Here is a 19,854-nt window from a genome sequence, read left to right on the forward strand (position 1 = left end):
ATACTGAAAGGCCTGACGGAAACTCAGCCAAGGCTTCCAACTCATCCATCTTCCTGCTCCCTACCGCCTTCCTGAAACATCACCAGCACACACACACATGCTGCTTGTTGACCTGCAATGTGAGAAAAACCTGCCATGCGGCTGCCTGCCTCACTGCTGCTCAGGTGGAGGGCAGGTGGTTGGGATGGCAGCTTTCTTCTTAGCACCCGTGGATATCTGGGGATGGCACATGAGCTTCATGCAATGTGGGGAAGTAGAGGAGGCTATGGAAAATGAGTGCAAACTCTGGTCTTTGAAGAGGACAGGCAGTGTGAGAGAGGTGTTAACACGCCACACAAGCACTGTGGACCCTCTCACCCTCCCCTGCTAATGTACATTGGAGGATGATTTTTGAGCACAAAACTACATCTACATGCTCTACAGCATCCAGGCAGCAGTATAGGGGCCACTGTCTGCTTCCCCACTCCTTCTGTCCCCTCCTCCCAGGCCTGCAGCACAGGCAAAGCAGCAGGGATGTCAAAGGCTGTGCTGGACACATCCCCGCCACTCTGCCTGCATGGGGTTGCACACTAAGTGTTAAATCAATTCATCTGTCAGCTGGGTGAAAAAAAAATAAACTATGGATGCATTTCCCAAGTCCTCAGTCGAACAAAGATTGGCTCCCAAACTGCCCTGAATAAGCAACCCAAGCAGCGTTGTCTTCTTAATTATAAAAGATTCTTATCAGCTTACCTGAAAGCCTTTGGACTTCCCCCTTGTGTCCTAATTTAATTCTTTAATTATGAAGAATTAAGAGCCAGTATTTTCAATAAATGCTGAGAGGGTTGCTGTTCCCTCACTGTGTTATATTACGGATTTAGCTAAGGTGGGCTGTGACTGCAGTGAAATTTTTAACTTCTAGCCAGTATTCCCTTTTCCATCAGTCATTCATGTTGCAAGACTCTATCTTATGTCTGTTTTCATACACAAAACTACAACCTACTTACAAAGATATAAAGTGTGAAATTAGAAAATAATCACCACTTCATGTCAATTGTGTATGCTTTGCATACAAATGGAAGAATTCAAATGAGAAAAGAAGTCAGAAAAAACAACATTTAATTATAAAAGAGCTTTTAAATTAAAAAAGATAATGGCACTAAACCAGAAACAATGTTATTTAAGAGATCATAGCCACAGGGTGGTTGTAATTTTATACTGAAACTGTACAGCTGTTCCTATCATCTGCACTTTACTCCTGATTAAAATAACATCTAGAGTTCCAGTAACAAGTAATCTTACACAGAACTATAATGTATTGTGAAAACACACATAATTTTTGTATCACATGAAAAAACCCCTTATATTTATTACATTAGATTAATAAATATTTACCTAAGCATTGAACTGGTTTTCTACTCTACTCCTTACATTTAAAGAACAGGGAGTGTGGTTTGTTCTACTGACAAAAGTGGTTTGTCTTACAGGGTTTGCCCACAGTGGCACGGCGCTGTACCATGCAGGGGTACCCAAGTAGATGGAGTATCGTGGACAGTACAGTAACATTAGAACAATTTCCTATTTTATTCATCCTGCTTCGGAGAACCCTTCAGTGCTTCCTCTCCATATGAAGACAGATTTGACGTTAAAAAAGAATAAATACTTAGGTCCCCAAAATTGTTCATACGCTGTGGATTACTAATCAGTAGCTGTTTAATTTTTCTATGACCTTTCAGAGTTCTGTTTCACTGCTTATATATAAAAGGGAGAGTTCCAGTGGTTACTTTGAGAACACCAAGGCCTGTATCTAAAGCTCAGCAGAAAGACCCTTTATTCCTTTAATCAGCTTTGATCACATAAAAAAAATATATAATTCAGTCGTTGATTGTATGTAGAATATTCCCTGTGAGGTCAATATAATTCTGTGTGTGCATTGAAAGAAAATATTTCATTCCAAGAATATAATTTCACAGTAGTTACTTCAGATAGTCAGCACATAGGTGTGAGCACTTAAGCATGGCTGGGCTAGTTTACAAATAAACTGTAAAGTGGTACACAAGATAGTGAGCCCAAAGTGTTGCTGTGGGACTGGGGCTCTGGAGCTACAGTCCACAGCTCTTTGTGCTGCAACAAGCCACATCTGTCTATAATTCATTATCAGTGAATTCCACAGGGAGCTTTCAGTACTACCCTGCAAAGAGAAGGATTTGCCATAGTTCACCATTGGACTATTAATTTTTGAAGTGGTTTAGACACCGTCTATCAGCATAAGGGAAATCAGAATTTGATTTCTAGCCTCGTGCAGGATAGACCAGACATAAAGCTGATGGCAGAGAATATCCAAAAAGGCTGTATGAGCTCCACAGTAGATCTTTACACTTATTTTGATTGAAAGGTTTGGTGGTTTGCTACCAATGAAATTTAGACCACAGTTTCTTTCCACAGTTACTTTCTTCTTCCTGGAAGTTTTTATCATGCTAGTAATTGGCAGGTTTTGGCAGTTCACAAAATGCAATCTATCAGATGTCCACAAAAACTGAAACAAGTGTATGAAACATGGCTGCATATCATTGATGAAAAACCTAAAGGTCTTTCTAGTGCATGACAATATTCCAGAAAGGACACTGCCAAGAGTGGTGAGCTTTAGAAATTACTCACCTTGTCACACGCTCCTTTTTTTCTTTTTCTTTTTTTTTTTTTTTTTTTAATAATCTAAAGAATACAATCAACTGGAATAAGAATAAAAAATATTTAAAAGATCTAGCAAAAAATCTGCATAGAAAGCATTTTCACAGTTGTTTTTAAACAGTTTTCATCCAACTTTACCTACAAAGTGAACAAAACTAGGACTTCCAAAGACAAAGTATATTGCATTGCAGTTTTTTCCTGTGAATTTCACACTTACTTGGGAAATTCATATGACTGGTTTTAGGTATTTTTAATACTGTACCATTCAGGAGTGCTGATCAGTATTTGGTTCTCCAGTGTATAAGCACTGTAAAGACCTATATGAACACACAATTCTACACAAACAGATTGTAGATCTCTAATATTGAAGAGGTTAAACATCTGTTTGAAGAATAAATTCTTCTGAAACAAGACCTACCAGATGGGAGGTAGATTAGTGCCATTAAAATATTTAAGGTACTTATTCTTATTTCAAATATGAGTGGGAAAACGGCGCACTCGAAAATTTTGCTGCAAGTAAAACTGAAAATTTACTGGTAGTCACTGTTGGGTTTCCATCACTTTTTTTTTTTTTTTTTTTAAACTGGATAGGAGTCTATTAATACATATAACTCAATTCAATGGTGAAAGGATGCACTGTCCCTTTGAAACATTCATCCTTACAAAGTAAGTCCACAGGTGGTTCTTTTGCCATTAGTGGTGAGCTTAGCTCTGCTTAGATTTTATAACCCACTCAGCATTTGGGTTGAGCTGGTATAGGTCCTTCATATAGGTATCATCATCAAGGCAGCGTTCTCCTAGAAATAGAAGAGATACGTGGTTACATTGGTACCAAAAAAGAAAGGAAACAACTTTCAAAGTTCCTGTCACTGTTTTATTCCATTCAGGTTTTCAAGCCCTCTTTGTGTGTTATTTAACAAAGGACAATGCAGCTGAAGCACTTGTAATGGTTACTGTCGTAGGAGGGAAAAGTAGTGCAGTGTTCTTGGTGCGTTACAAGAAATTAATTTACATCTAGTAGCTATGATGAAAATAGCATATGCTGATCCATCAAGATCTGCCTACTCCCATTCCCCTCCAGGCAAAGCACTATTTCATGCATTTGCAGCTCTACATCACAGCCCCTCTCCTACCCATCTCTGCAAGTGATTGGGGTAGATGGCTCGTGTGCCAGCCAGAAGTTTCCAGCACCTGTGCTCCTGAAGCGGGAGGCAAGCAGAGGTGCAACATTGCAGCTGGGTTTGTCTGCCAGCTCTTTGGACTTCTGGTGCAGACCAGGCGAGAAAGCAAAACTCCTGGCTCAACCAGGATCGGTCTCTATCTGCTCCCTCTCCATCTGCTCTCCTTGCCAGGTGGCAGACTGTCTTCCCTAGAGGATTTTTGTCCCAATCTACACAACCTGTACTGCCCACACTGCTGAACTTGGCCCTTTTCCCAACACAGGGCAGCATAGTCAGGCAGTGAGAGCACAGAGACAGTGGTTTGCCATGTCCCTATCCAGTCCTGGTCATGAAGAAATGACAGAAGTCCCGTTCAGTGCCCTGGAGCCCTATAGAGTACCAAGTACTTAGAAAATGTCCGTAGACTTCAGCAGCTCCATCTGCTAGGGGACAGGACTGCAGCACTGTACATGTAACAATTATGCGCATAAGTGTAAGCACATGAGTATATCATGAGCCTGTCAAGTGTTCTCACTTTTGGGCTCCCTCAACCTGAGTCAGTAACATTGGGCAGAGAAAGAGAAATGGCAAAGACCAGGACAGCTGGTTTACTTAAACCCGTACAGCAGATTAAAATCAGGGAGCTTCTCTTATCTCAACTGAGAGTATTAATAAAGACTAGTATTTACAAGGGCTGACTAAAGTTGAAATTGTCTGGAAGTAAACCATTCAGACAGAGGAAACATCTAAGCTTCCTATCCTATTTCATAACAAAACAAACCAAATCAGCAACTAGCCATGTATTTTCTCTAAAACACATACTATTTCTGTCACATGTTTAAAGTGATACTAGGTTGTTCCAGTTTCACTGGAATTCCGTTACAAAAACTTTTTTCTACAATGATTACACCTCTGTACAATAAACAAGACACTTCTCTCCTTAAAAAAATGTTTTACATCTGGAATCACAACCTGTTTTAACAGGCATAGCATATGTGTGTACTTACTGGATATGCAAGAGAACATATAATATGTTAACCTGGCATCCAGCTATTTTAGTAACTCAATTTTTGCCATCAAACTTAGTAAAAACACTAAAATATATCCGTTGTAAGGAACATAGGAAAGTGTTATTTTTAATTTAGTGTAAGTCTTTTGGTTTAGACACATACACACAAAAAATTATTTAAAACAGTGATTAGGTAAAAAGGAAAAAAAATCTAGAAATAGCAGTTTACATACAGGATTTAAACTTGCAGAGTACAGAAATACTGGGCATGGAATTTTATAACTTTAAATAAAGTTTAACAGATCACAGTTAATAAGAAAAAAGTAAATGTAAGTCCAATCCAATACTGTTTTCTAGTTCTCTCTCTTTTTTTTTTCTTCTGATATATAAGAATACTGTGATTAGAAACTGATTCCCAAAAATACTTTTGCATTCAACAAGAAAAATTTCAGAACTGTGTTTAAAATTATCCTTTGGCGTTAACCTTGCTGATCTGCTATTTGCTTTAATCAAGAAGGTCTGGAAGACACAGAGCATGAAAGACTAACCATTGGAAAATTTTATCATTAGGTCATCTTTCTGGTTGAGTGTTTTTTTTCCCCAAAGGAACCTGCAAGCAACGCTCAAATGCAGAGCGTGAAGGACTGTACGTTCACTTATTATGCCTCAATACAAAGAGATGAATAAGATGAACTTCAGGCACCTTCCTACCCAACCTTTCTGTGCTTCTTCACTGTACATACATATCAGAAACATCTGTTACAGTTGCCGTCTTCCTCTGGGAAAGATAATAAAATACTACTAATACAACGATCACACCAACATCTCTGCTTCCTTCTCCCCAAGGTTAACTGTCTGCCTTAGTGTCAGGGAGAACTAGGGACATGAATAAAAATGCAACCACAGTGAAGCCCTTGGACAATGTACCACAGAATCCTATTGTAGCAAAAGAAGTTGCTCAGAAGCCATTCTTACCAATATTTCCTCCTATTTCGTAAAGAAAGACCTCTTCTCTCTTGAGTGTTTGGAGATTTCCACTGTCAGGAACAAAACACAGTAAATAACTATATTGCAAAAAAGCTTGTACATCAGCCACTTAGATGTGTCTGGGAGAAAGTATGCTAATTAAGATCAGCAGTGTAGCTGTCATAAACCCTTCATGATTATGCTCATTTACTGATACAGTAAGTGAACAAGAATACCCCTGCATACTAGTGCAAATGAATAGTCCTGCAAGCGAGCAATACACTATAGAAAAGGTAAAATAAGATAGATATGAAGAAACTGTGGGGGTTAGAAAAGAATTCCACTGTTATTAGCAAATAGCCTGATATTTACCCTCCGGTTATTCTTTCACTGCTGCTGTAAAAATAAGTATTCCCCTCAAACACTTCATAGTTCTGAACAAGACTTATGGTTGGGTGGGAGAAACCACATTCTTGCTGGTTTTAATTTTGCTGCAACTAAGAGAAGTAAAAAAAAGACAGTGGAAGAATAAAGTCCCTGTATTATAAAGGGATTCCATTATTCTCTCTGCTTAATTGTAGTAATAAGGCACAGCCAGAAAATAACTTTCTGTCGAAAGTGTAAACCTCTAAAAACAGCATTTAGAAAAAAGCAGCTTCTTAATCTCAACTAGTGTATCATATTATTACTTTAGCATGAATAGTTATATATGATGCACATGTGTTAAATTTTTTTTTTGCTAAGTCTGAGATAGAGATATATATAAATATAAATGGATTTGGATGACACAAATGCAGCTTTCCTTTTAAATCACTGCACATGCATGACATTTACACATACTTATCTCCCCAAAAAACATTTTTTTTACAAAATATTTTCTTTCTCTTTTCCTCATTCCTTTATCTCCTAGACTTATTTTCTTGGAGTTTCCTTCTGTCTTGTTCCCAGAAAGTTACAAAACTATTCCAGAGCCATCATATTAAACACCAATTAATTTTTTACTAATGGCACTCATTTATTCCTGAAGGCTTTGTGAGCTTTATTGACATTAGGAGTGGTAAGTTAATTCCTCAAGCATGTATTCTAATGGCTAAATTAATCTGAAAAGTTCATGAACTGGACTTAAAGTATTTGAAAACTTTTTTCTTGATATATGTAAAGCCACTTCTCCCGAAATTATAACAAAATAAAAATGCGTTTGTACCTTTTCTGGCTGAGAAACCTGGCTACTATATCACCAGCTTTCAGTTCTTCTGTCAGCTGTATTGCCATGGAAACTTTCGAAAGATGAAGTGCTTGCACCCGTATCACTCCCTGAGGAACATCAGCCTGCAAAGCAATAACGGTGTTGGAACAAAGCTTCTAGCAGCTAGCTATGATGAGCTTCTCAAAATACGGTATGGAATAAGTAACTTAGTACAGTGCTCTGTACTTAACTACTATCTACTACACTTTGCTGCAGAAATATGATAACTACATTGTCATATTAATGGTAATTCAGTAAATTATTTCAGACCAAATCTCTTTTTAACAGCAGGGAGAACTTTAGAACAAACGAACAGTAGTGTTTAATTATTTCTCAAAGATGTCAAGAACAACAATAATAATTACTGCTATATTAAAGCCACACTTCGGTAAGATAAGAAACATATGAGATTGATATGGAAAGGACTTGCTGCAGGCATGAAAGCCAGGTAACCCCCCTGTACTGTCCCCTCGCTAAAATTTCCAGAAGAAACCTTTCCAATTTCATTTAATCTGAATTTTGTGCCAAAAAAGAAATCACAAAGTATTCACAGGTCAGTCTACTTTAAGTGATTCCTCTTTTCAAGTATTATTTCCTCTTAAAACAGATACTACTGTAGTTTTTTCTCCCTATTTTTTATTCTCCAGAATATATTCAGCTAGTCAACCTGCAGGTCTGACTAAATAATGGATTTGTATTTTATTTCAACCCCAAAATCCTTGATGATGAATATCAATCATATTAGTTACAGAGAAGGAGGGCTCCAAAGGACAGGTTTTTTGTTCATCTTGCAGTACATGACATTCAAAGTTACAAAAGGCATAATTTATTTGTGAATAAGGTCCTAATTTCTGTTCCTGGAAATCTTGAGGTAATTTTTCTATTCGTATTACATTACCATTTACCCAAATGTACTCATTTTGATAGGAAAAGAAATGTGAGAGTCTCAGTAGTCAAGGTTGATTATGACAGTTCATTCTCTTTTTTCCCCCCCTATTTACTGCAATTGTAAGGCTGAACATTTCTTCTTCCATAATCAATGAACAAATCTGGGCACCTGTGAATCTAGAATAGCTTCTCTGAAACCATCGGAGTTAAACGAATATAGAACAAGTATGAACGTGAGCAGAATCAGAAGCACAGCTTCCTGAGAAAGCTAAAGGCTCGTTACTATACAGATGATGAGCTATGGCAAGTAATTTTAACCAAATAATCTATCTATATCCAGCCTTATTATTTATGGATTTAAAAATACTAGACGTAATAACTATTTATGTCTAAAGCATTAAGAATCACCAAAAGGAGAATTTGCTTCATAGTATCATGGAATCAAAGATTTGTAAGATTGATGTGTTCTCAAAGAGCAACTCCCTGCATTTATCCCTAAATTTGTGAAATCTGTTCTTTACGGCCTCCACCTCTGGAAATAGTGGCTTTAGCCATCTGCTAGGAAGTTAACTCCTGCTTAGAAATTTTTTGCCTCTTTCCCAACTGTTGGGAATCTGGCAAAAGTGATTCAGTGAAAAGGAAAGGAAGCTTTTAAGGATGAAATGTTCATTTACAGGTGTCCCTAACTGGTCTTTCATCAAATTCAGCATGGTAAATTTAAATTGGTTTTCATCTTTGTATACCATTCTGTATAATTTTGTCGCAGTTGATTTTAATGGCGTTTTTCCAACCTTTGGCTGGATAACGTTTTTTTTTCTCTATACAGCAGGCATATGACAAATGATTTAAAAACCTGCCTGCTTTGAGTATATGAGAAAAAGAACAAGAAATATCCACAGAGCTGTAACGCTATGGTCACAGATTAAACAGAATAATTACTTTGTTTATTCAGACAGAATCATTATTAGCTCAGCTAATGAATATATTTTGCCACTTTCACCACCTGCACTTACAGAAGAACTCATGCTCAGCTGCACAGTATGTTCATGGAGCCCAGCTACAGAGTGAAGAGCTACTGAGCATCCCCTAGCCCATTTACTGTGCAAGTTGGTGGGAAAGAAAGTGCGGCCGTAAAACCTCAAGGATCAGAGTCACAGAAGGACACGTTCTCTACACAGCACAGTTCAAAACATCCAGTTAGAGCTCTACATCACAACATATAAGTCAAGTACCTATAAGGAGATTGACAATAAGCTGAAAGGTGGGTCACCTATGCTGACTAGTTTGCGAGTCCCCTCTCCTGCCTCACAGGCTCTCTCAGGATGAAGTTCACAACACTGAAACCTCTGGCTGAGTTAGGTACCTGCACACTTCAAAAACCTGAAGAGAGATACATCTTTAGTTGATGGAAAACACACTGGCCTACAATATTTAGTCTGTAGCAGCACAGCACAGCACGTCACCTGTGAAGTACCTATCTTCTTTCAAATCCTTTCTTTTCAGAGGGACTTGAACCTTTATATCCCAAAAGAACCACAGCTGCTTGGTTACAGGATATGGGGTGGGTCTCTTCCAGATTCTCCTGTTCCATTTTGCATAACACACTTAAATATTCATCAGGCTAATTGAAGATAGGAATGAAGTGACTGTGCAATATTTTCACTAACAACTCAGATGACACAATATATTATAGACTATATATAACATAATATTAAATGTGTGAATGATACCAAGCAGGAATAGGGCATGAGCCTTATGAAGAACAAAACTGGAATTCAAAAAGATCTTGCTACATGGGAGACAAAGTCTGAGAGAAATGAGATCCAGTTGTTCTCTGAACGGTGAAGTGATGCACCTAGTTTAGGACAAACAACTGCAAAACTATATATAGAGAAATGATTTAGCAGGTAGAAATTTTTTTAGTAAAAAATCTGGCACTGCAGCGAATAACAAGTTCAGCAAGAGTCAGTAACTTATACTATGAAAATTCAAACAGGTTATGCAAACACCACAGCTATGGGATACAATGGTTATTCTAACCTGATAAGCCCAGTAGCATTGCATTGTGCTGCTAACACAACTGATCCTTTTTTTTTGGAACAATTGCAACATACAGAGGAATACAATGACAGATGGTATAAATCTGGCTAATGCTAGTAGGTAAATTTCCAGTCTTGAGGGCATCTTTCTTTGCCTGGCTAGAGCACTATGGCCCCAACAGCAACATAAAGACTTAATCCCTAACACTGACTTGGGGCCATAGGTATGCAGAGGTATCTCAAAAAGCAATTAACCCTCACTAACCCTTTAACATTAACCACTTTCAATTAACCCTCGTGAGCCCTCTAATATTAACCACTCTCAGCCCTGTACAGAGATCTTGCCCAAATTTTGCAGTAAATGCTATTTAACCTCTGTCTTAAAAGGGGAAATGTGATTGATAGAGAGGCCTCATCAGAGATAAGATGAAATTTTATCCAAATGGGCTGACTGCTATTAAGAATGCAGATAGTGAAGTATTTCTGGAGAGCATGGAAGTGACTCAAGCTCTGTCCATCTATCACATGGGGTGCATGTGGTAGAAAACAGCAACTTTTACTTAGTTTGTATTCAGCTGCATGCAAGATAATTAGCTCTCAAAAGTTTCAAATGGTTTTCACTGGATTGGGGATTCACCACAAATCTGGGTGCCTCACTCGCCACTGAATAGTGAAATGCAGTTCAGGAACTGCACGGGAAAGTCACCTCAATTTCAAATTAAGGCAGTATAAACTGAAACTTGGGGGGGGAGGGGGTCACAACAAATTTTCCTTAAAGAATGAGACTATTTTTTACTTGGAAAAATACATAAAATTGTCATTCACAATGAAGCCTTACCAATTTGTGAATATGATTTTAAGAGTAATGTGTTCTCAGGCACACAAATGACTGAATGCTTCAAATAAGCATGAAGGATTTGTGAAAAACTGTACCATTTAATTTAAAAAAAAAAAAAAAAACAAAAACAAAAACAAAAAACCACAGAATTCTAGGGCTTAAAGAAAATTACTGAATAGTAACTTTACATTTACATTTGAGTAAGAATGTATTACATGAGACTTCAGTTCTAACCCTCCAGTGGATTAAAAAGGCATATTTTACTCTAAAAGACCAACAGCACTGAATTACAAAAGAATTCCAGTACCTGAATTTGCAACAGAATTTGCCTATTTCAGTGTATTTGCTGTTATTTCGATGTTGAACAGCGGATGGCAGCATTAAGTATCATCTCATCATAACTGAATTGTATTCAAAGAATTATTTTCTTATTAGACAGTGTAAAACAAATGTCAGTGTTTAATTAGTTTTATTTTGAAATTTTAAGCCCTCATTCTGTGAATAGATTCCTTCATATAGATAGAAATGAAAGTAAGGCAAAGTGATACCTGGGGAATTAATTAATTTTGGACATTAAGAGATGTGTCAAATACCGCATACAAAATGAGGTAAGAACACTGAAATATTAGTCTCCAGCAGATATTGGATGCAGTTGTCCAAAGGATTCAGATATATGCACATAAAAAAAAAAAAAAAAAAAAAGGCATACTTGCAAGATCAAACCAGGCAGATTTGAGGGATATTATAAATCATTCTTTTGCTGTATTCTATTTTTTACCTTAGTAGTTTAAAAAAAATGCCTTTATTAGCATATGACAACCTTTTTCTGTAACAGTTTGCCATACACATACTTGAGAAGAAAAAACACCATTCAGACCGGTGCATTTTTACAAGCTACCACAAGATGTCTCTAATTCACCAGAATCTTCAATATGACTTCAACCCACAAGGTGGTATTTTCATGCTACCTAAATCTGTATGTATTCATTATGTTATCAGGATACACATACTTGGTGTTACCTGTTAACATATTTAAAATAACTTTTGAAACATTATTTCAAATGCATTATAATTAACATACCATACTGTATAGACTAATGAGCTTCAAAAAACTGTAATTACTAACTTCCTTGATATCATAAATAATAAGCAATTTATGGTACATGAGATATATTTTTGAAAAGTTTTGATGACAGTGAAAACAGTTCAATTAAAATATTTCTAAAGACAGGAAAAATTAACACTATAATGTCACAGTTTTGGAGGTTTTTTTTTTCATTGTGAAGAATGTGTGAAGAGTGTTATGCTGAAACTCATGCCTTGACATTGCTGATCGGTCTGGCAGAAGTCAATTACCTAATGGAGAGATGCTGAACTGTAGATTATATACACGGGGGTAAATTGGGAGTAGACGCTTGGACAATAGCTGCCTAAGAAACAGTTTATCGGGTTTTTTACATTTGTTTCATCCTTTGGGTTTTCTTGGAGTAAGCACGCTGTGCATGCTCTAGCATGCTCCGCTTTACAAGGAATAGTTAAAGATTTATCGAGGCAAAGAGTTCAGTGGCTTGGGAACTCCTGTAGGAGGAAGAAGGATTAAATGCTATCTTTGTTTCCAAACGCTATTAAATATCAAATAGTGAAATCTAGATCTTTTTGTTTTGAAGTAAACACATGGTCTGCTGTGACTTCCATTGGGTAGCAATGCATCTAAACATGGGTACAGTAATACTTTTGTCACAACACTTGCTCCCTCTACAGATACAGACCTAATGTAGTTTTGTTTCAGATGTCCAAACTGAAACATGTGGAACATAATTTTTCAGAATAGAAATGTCTTGAAAAATCTGGGAAAAGAAACAGCTCAACCCGCTAAATGTGTCATGCTGGTAACCCATAAACTATGAAAACAATATTAACCTGCTATCTATCAAAATTCTTAGTTAAATTAAATGTAGACATCCCCTCCACTATATTGACTTTTTTAAGAGTGATGAGTCTTATTAATAAAGTATTTCAGATGTATGATTCCTTACATCATTGGGGGTCTTCTCCTGTTTCTCATGCTTTTCCCGGTCATACGCCATCTTTTTCAGAAGTTTCTTCATAGCTTTGTCCTTTTTTTCCTTCTTCTGGCTTTCAGTGTTTTGTTTTCTCACTTGGTTAACAATAAACTTAGGAATCTAGATGAATATAGATAGTAAGTATGAATATCTATATACTTTCCTTAAGCAGCTAACTTATCAAAACTTTGAAAACTGACAGATTGTCAGGTAGAATGCAAAAAAAGTCTTTATTTTCAGTAATAATTAAAGACTCGAATAATATAAACGCTGTGAAACAATTGAAAAACTACTCATTTTGTGATGTGATATTCTATTCAGTAAGCTTTCGGGGGAAGAGAGGTGGAATCATGCAGTGTTTTTACTTTCCTCAGCCAAAAAGATTCACTCAACGCTTAGTCTGCACAACAGTGATAACAACTTTTCCTCACATGCAGCAAAGGTCAAAACTGTTTAAAGTTGTTGATGGACAACAAAGCCTGTACTTCTCTAGTCTAAGTTAGAGCTTTGTTTGAGACCATGGCACAATTTCATGTTTTATCAAAACATGATTTATATAACATGAAGTTTGGCCCAAAAGGGAAATGGGCTAAAACACTGTGTTTCCTGCTAATATCTCTAAGCAGAAATTAATAAATTCCTCATAACAATGTATACTGATAGGCAAATACAAAGATCCCCCGAGGACTTATTTTTGAGTTCACATATGGTACATACAATATTAAAACTCTGACCATCGGAGCTTAACTCTAGCATAGGATGTAATGACTCTGTTTCACTCCCATAAGTTACCTATGAGCAAGAACCCAGCTGGATGGGGCTGATCTTTCTCTAAATCATAGAAATAAGTTCATATTATTTCTTTGTTCAGATGTTTTGTTTGCAAAATCTATGATTTCCCCCACCCCCAGTCAAGAATACACTTACTGTCCAGAGAATTTTTTGGTACCGAATCATAAAGCGCATGACATTCGCTGTTCCAGCTGCCATAACAAACTCGCTTTGTTCAATAGCCTTTGAGCCAAACCCATGAAACGTGAAAAGGTTTGGGGCCATCACCATCGCAACATTGTTTAACGTCATTTTATTTTTGTCTCGATGATCAATTACCCTTTGGAGGAATTCAAGAAGTGCCTGAAATAACAGCAAAACTTACAGCTCAACTCTGCGCATGAAAACATTACCAGCGAAACATGATGCTACATATTTTTTGGAAAAAGCTCTTCATTCCTAATAAAACCACATTAAAAGCAATCAATAATAGGAAGCGTGGATACGTTTGTTCACAGGACTGTAATGCAAGTTTTGTTTCCTTTAATCAATGAAGTAAATAATTCTTGTTATTTTCATGGATAACATTTTCAAAAGCATTCAAGTGACTTTGAAGCCCCGCACAGCAAGGTTTTTTTTTTTCAAAACTCTTGTTATGTAGGTACATAAGTAGCATCCCACATATGCCTGTGAAAACATTATTGTTGCCTTTTCTTAAATTGAAAGTGAACACAATAGTGCCAGCTGTCATGGTTATGCACACATGGAGTGGCTAGTTCTGTAAGGTAAGCAATTCATGAGTAAACCACTGCATTGTGAATGACAGGTAGCCAGTTAGAAACGGACAATCTTCAATTCATTCAGTTCCAGATATTGGTAACTCAGCTCAGGAGCCTCCTAACTGCTTTCTACAAAGTAAGGCTTTCAAAAAGAAAGTCATGTTTAAACAATAAGACCTAAGAGGATTTTTTGCCTGTAATAGAAGATGTTCTGCATCCTACACAAATCCTGCAAATTCATTTTTGATTGTAGCAATTTTAATAGTAAGCATATTCTGAAAAAGATGAATAGCTTTGCTACAAAAGGACAAGCCCAAATTGGAAGACTATGTAACGTGCTGAAAATACCAATAGGAAGTATAAATTTCTAGCTTATTGAGAGCAGAAACAAAGAGAACAAAGTAGGGAATAAAAATGAAGAGCTAAATGCATTTCATACAAGCAAACTCTCTTCCACAGTATTCTAAGACTGTTTATTTTTTGCATTGGAAATAATGACTGCTGCTGCTGCAAAAAAGGAACAAAACTTGTAAGAGAAGAGGTCGTTCACTGGGAGATTATTATTGCAATCTCCTGGAAAAGTTTCAAGTCACATTCTTAAAAGTCATTTGGGAGGAATTGGGGTCCTAAGGTTGGTTTTTTTCTGAAGTTCTGTGAAATATGAAAAAAAGAAGGAATCACTAGTTTCAGCATTAAGTTTGAACTGAAAAAAAGAATGTTAAAAGACAACAGCATTCTTTGTAGTGGATTCACAGAAACAGACAAAATATTTGTGCAGGAAAAAAGCATTAGCAATTCTAACCTTCAGAGTGTCTCTGTTTGCTTCAGGTAGAAGGAGAACCAAAAGATTCAAAGCTTGTAGTTGCTGTTTCTTCGTTGGAAGATCTGCCAGTGAAGCACATGAACCTCAGTATTTTAAAATTGTCATTTGTCCTCTTCAAAAAGCATGGATTTCAGAGTGGAAACCTCTTGCAAAATGCTGAATGCATACACATGGCTAATTGTCATAGTATGACAAAGGACTGGCAAATCTCTGTTTTCTGATACTCATTTCCAAATGTTCTTTTAGGATTCAGTTGCTGTATGACTCAGCAGTCTTCTGGCAATATTTTCTAGATGCCTTGTGATTCTTTATTTTGCAATGTTAGAAGAAGAAATAGTCGGTTAACGATTCCTCCCTTTTTGAGCCTGTGCCCCAACATATGAAAGGGTACATTCAAAACTGCTTTCACAGTTTCTCTGATTGCCTTAACAGTTGCATGGTCTCCCAAGTCACCCACGCAGAATGGATACCACGTGTTGCTGAATAAGGCAGGTCTCCAGCAACATAAGCAGCAGCAGCTGCAATGGCAAACCAGCAGGGATAAGGCCAAGAGCAGAGAAGCTTTGCACATACTCACAGCAGTGAGTGCCATACCAAACGTGGCAAAGTATAATTAAAGAAAAGTGACGTTGGTTTTGCCTTTTACCCAATTGCTCAGCGGTGATTCATCCACCCAAGGTGCAGGATGAGCGCATCCCTACACTCCTCCACCTCCCTGAAGAGCTCCTACATTCTGGCAGTGTTGAGCAGCAGAAAGCCCCAGCTCTCTCATGTTTGTCACTTGCGATAAACTTCCTCCTGTTATGTTTTAGAGGACATGCTCTGGCAAGTATTCTCAGCAGATTCCCAATGAATCAAGCCATATCTAAAACAAGTGAAGAAGGAGGTACCTGCACTTGACATGGTTTTATCACACTATTTCAAAATTCAACTGGGCGTTTCTCATGCATTCTGCTGGGATTCCAACTGAATTGCTATCTCAAATACATTTAATTCACATCACTTTGGGAGGTACCACCAAAAAAAAAGTTCATAGATAAAAAAAAAAAAATCCTTACTGACTACTTTCTACCATAATAAAAATTATGTACCTGAATAAATGACAAATTATACAGCTATCCAAAACATGTGAGTAGTGCTAACAGTGTATCTACCTGTTCTAGAAAGTAAGGCTTAAATTTAGTTCCAAAACCCCATGTCACAATGTTTAAAAACCAACAAGAATCAATCTTTTCCTAGGAAAGCAAGCAAAAATACAATTGCAAAACAATTAAAATTTGTTACTTAAATCAAGGTTTTCTGTCTGTTCACCTAAATAACAACTGAATTTTAGTTGTTCCTTAAATTATAAAATCAAATTGTTTAAATCAAGTTGTTTAAATACTTATTTCTAACCACACTACTTAGTCACAGTATCATGAAAAACACTGATTACTGTCACAAAGATGGCCCTTTTTCTCTACCACCTAGTCTTATTACATGTAATTAACAAGATGGGCAGACAATTTAAACAATGGGAGGCTATGAAGTGCTTTGTCTGTTTTGCATCAAATCTTTGTCCTCAATGTAGAAAGTGTTTTGGATCCTGGCACCTGAGAATTTTCTGGGTAAGTAAAACCACATAAGCCTTCAGACCAAGCAGAAACCCTCTTGGCTCCAATCAGTATCTGGTAAGTGGAACAACCTTGAGGAGCTGTTTGCTGCCAGCATCAGTTGAAAGCATTCTGGACAGCTTTAACTTGCCACTCAGTACTGCAAAATCAACAACACTATGTAGCAGGCCTAAGCACCAGCCTCCTACTCCCACCAACTTAAGGGCCTTGAAAGGCAGCTCACAACCTGGAGACTGACACAGCCCACAGTTTTTAAGAATGTTTGTCTGTCTGCCTGTCCATGGGAATTCTCTGAAAATGGCCCTTAGAAATGAGCCATTGCTCTGACTGCAGACAAGGGGAATAGGTTTTTCTGAAACTTGCCCTCCTATGTTGGCTGGGGAGTTCATGTATGTGGGTTCTCACTCCTGATTCATATCACCAAGCTGGTCTCTTTAAATTACAGCTAGTGTGTTTGCTGTCTTGGTGACCAGCTGGCAAGGAGAACATTTTCACAGGAACTGCTGATCTCAAGGGACCAGGGATGATCGGCAGTTATGACTATTCTGCTCTAATTTTTCCTGTTGTGAATGGATAAAATATCCTAAACAGTATAAATTGTTGTTTGTTAGCTTTTCTTCGGAACTACTATACCGTTGCTGTTGGGTTTTTTTTTTAAGCAAATATTGTATATAATGGTATCAGTTTATAAATATTTTCCTTATAACCTATCTATACCTCCTAACAACTATCAGAAACATCAGAAAGCGGAAGTGTGCTTTCATTTTATGTGTAAACTATTAAAATAGATGTTACATGAAAAGTGTTACTTGTACATTAGTAAAAATACGCCCATTCAGGAGAAGTCATACTGTTGTTATTCAATTTGTTTCTCAGTTTCACATATTAATAATGAAAATACTGCTACCGCAAAGAGGGACTTCTCTGCACTGGTATCAGTTCTTTGCAGCTGAGAAAGAAAGGACACTACTCACTCTGTACATTTTGGAAAGCTTTGAGATATTCTACTGTGAGGAGTGGCTGAGGCAGTTCACGGATGAAGAGTTTTAAAAGACTTGCTGCATCATGTTGCTTTACATTTTCCCAGTTGAAAGTCCCTTCATAAAATTTTGCTTCCAGTTCTTGGCAAAGACTCTGAAAGGCAGTAGATACAGAGAACCAGTAACACTTGGCTGCTGGAAGTCACGCATTAGACACACAGCAATACTTTCCATACTTTGAAAGGGGGGAAAAAAAGGACAGCTGAAATATCACTTAACTCCAACTGCCACTGATCTTTTGCTACAAAAAGATAAATTGGTGATCAGACACACTGCAAGCAAACACACAGTAATAGGCAGCAGACAGACAAATCATATAGGAAGACATCCCATGGGCCTGCCTCAGGACCATATGGAATATACTATAAGAACCAGGTATCATACTCATTCACATAAGGGTTATTGACTTCCCCTCACCCAACGTATCAAGACAGTTCTGAAACTGCTACCAAAGGGTGTTCCTGTAATGCATGCATTGCCATTTTCATAAACAAATACAGCAATTACACGTATTGACACACAGTTTCCTATCAAATCCTACACTAAGGTGAGACTGGTTTTCTTTAAAACACAGGAAAAAATTTTTGAGACTGGATAGCTGGATGTCTTGCCATCCAGACATCACTGGATGTCAAATATGCCCTCCATGAAAGGGGACCATACTGCAAAACATGAGGTTATGCAGCAGAATGAACAGCACTGCAAGTGGCAGTGACAACTCGTAACTCCAGGGTTGGGGAACGGCAGGGTACTGTTGGCAGTGGACATTACCACATACCTGCCTTGCTGCCATGCAAGTGCTATTACTGGGCTTCCAGAGGTGTACGAATGGGAACATGCTGCAAAGACTGAGTCCCTCTTAATCTCTCATTAAGCATCAGTCCCAGCCTTGCATCCACTTCATTTCTTTGCCAGTCTAGCAGAGAGGGAAGTGGCCTCAGTATAGGGCCAGTTGCCCTGAGGCACCTCTCACAAGTCCCTCCCTTTTTCTTGTCTCAGTTCTTCCAGACAGAAAAGGAGGACAGAGACGATGGCTTGTTTTGCAAAGTATGTGAGATGGAGTGAGGGAAAGGGCTATGGAAAAATATGGCCTTAATTATTTATCTGGACAAGAAGGGCACATTGGATAGAAGATACCAGATACATTTTTAAGATAATGTTCTCATTAAATTTAACTTTGTCCAAATGGAAAATGGATCTATTTCCAGAGAAAACACACTTAGGTTTATATAAAAGTTGGATGTTCCAAATTGTGCTCCAGAGAGATCTTCTGTCTCTACTGATTACATAGTGAGTTCAAAGGTGCAAAGATCCTAACTCAGATGTCTGAAGTCAAGTGGGTATGATTTCCTGCTCATCAACAAAAGCAATCTTTAGAAATAAAGATGAAGATTCTCCCTCTGAGTCTCATCAGCTCCTCCATCCACATTCAGACCAAGTCACTGTGGCAAATGCAGTATTAAACATCTAGATAAAATGAATTATTTTAGCTGAGAGGCAAGGGCAGAAATGTCAACTATGCATCCTAATGCACCAACGCTTAGATTTTAAAGTAAATGTATTTAACTATAGGGTATATGCAATGCATTTTTTTTAATAATAACTCTAAATTGTATAGAATAAGATCGCAAAATATTTTTTCTCGAGATTATCTGTGCCTATATTGTCTTTTTCTATAGGAGAAAAAAAGTTTAAGAAAATTAAGAGAAGGCATCAGTCCTTTAGTATGCTGAATTCTTTGGTTTTCTATAAATTTTTTCTATTTGAATAAGTAAAGGAACTTAGCATCTTTGCTAACAAAACAATTGCTTAATTCAAGGAAGCAGCTCCTGCAAATAAATAGATAAAGAATTAATGAAAGTCAAATAGTGAATGATCCCCTGCCTGGGAAATTGCATTAAACTTATAAAATCAAAGAATAAACAAAATCACTCTAAAATCATTCCAGTTTT

The 19,854-nt window shown here is 37.3% G+C and overlaps 1 protein-coding gene across 2 annotated transcripts in view; it reads right to left on the reverse strand.

The window, feature by feature from the left end:
• Nucleotides 1–1,081: 1,081 nt before the first annotated feature.
• ARHGAP18 (Rho GTPase activating protein 18) overlaps nucleotides 1,082–19,854 on the reverse strand; it is a 97,897-nt gene continuing 79,124 nt past the window's right edge. For both annotated transcript variants that reach the window (XM_074896291.1, XM_074896290.1), the window contains exons 9-15: nucleotides 17,837–17,996; nucleotides 15,229–15,311; nucleotides 13,804–14,010; nucleotides 12,850–12,996; nucleotides 7,007–7,131; nucleotides 5,812–5,873; nucleotides 1,082–3,464 (exon numbers count right to left, since the gene is read on the reverse strand). In XM_074896291.1, coding sequence (XP_074752392.1) covers nucleotides 3,373–3,464; nucleotides 5,812–5,873; nucleotides 7,007–7,131; nucleotides 12,850–12,996; nucleotides 13,804–14,010; nucleotides 15,229–15,311; nucleotides 17,837–17,996 — 876 coding nt within the window. In that variant the 3' untranslated portion in view covers nucleotides 1,082–3,372. The remainder of the gene's footprint in view (nucleotides 3,465–5,811; nucleotides 5,874–7,006; nucleotides 7,132–12,849; nucleotides 12,997–13,803; nucleotides 14,011–15,228; nucleotides 15,312–17,836; nucleotides 17,997–19,854) is intronic.

This window comes from Athene noctua, chromosome 1, assembly GCF_965140245.1.
Source record: "Athene noctua chromosome 1, bAthNoc1.hap1.1, whole genome shotgun sequence".
Classification (NCBI taxonomy): Eukaryota; Metazoa; Chordata; class Aves; order Strigiformes; family Strigidae; genus Athene; species Athene noctua.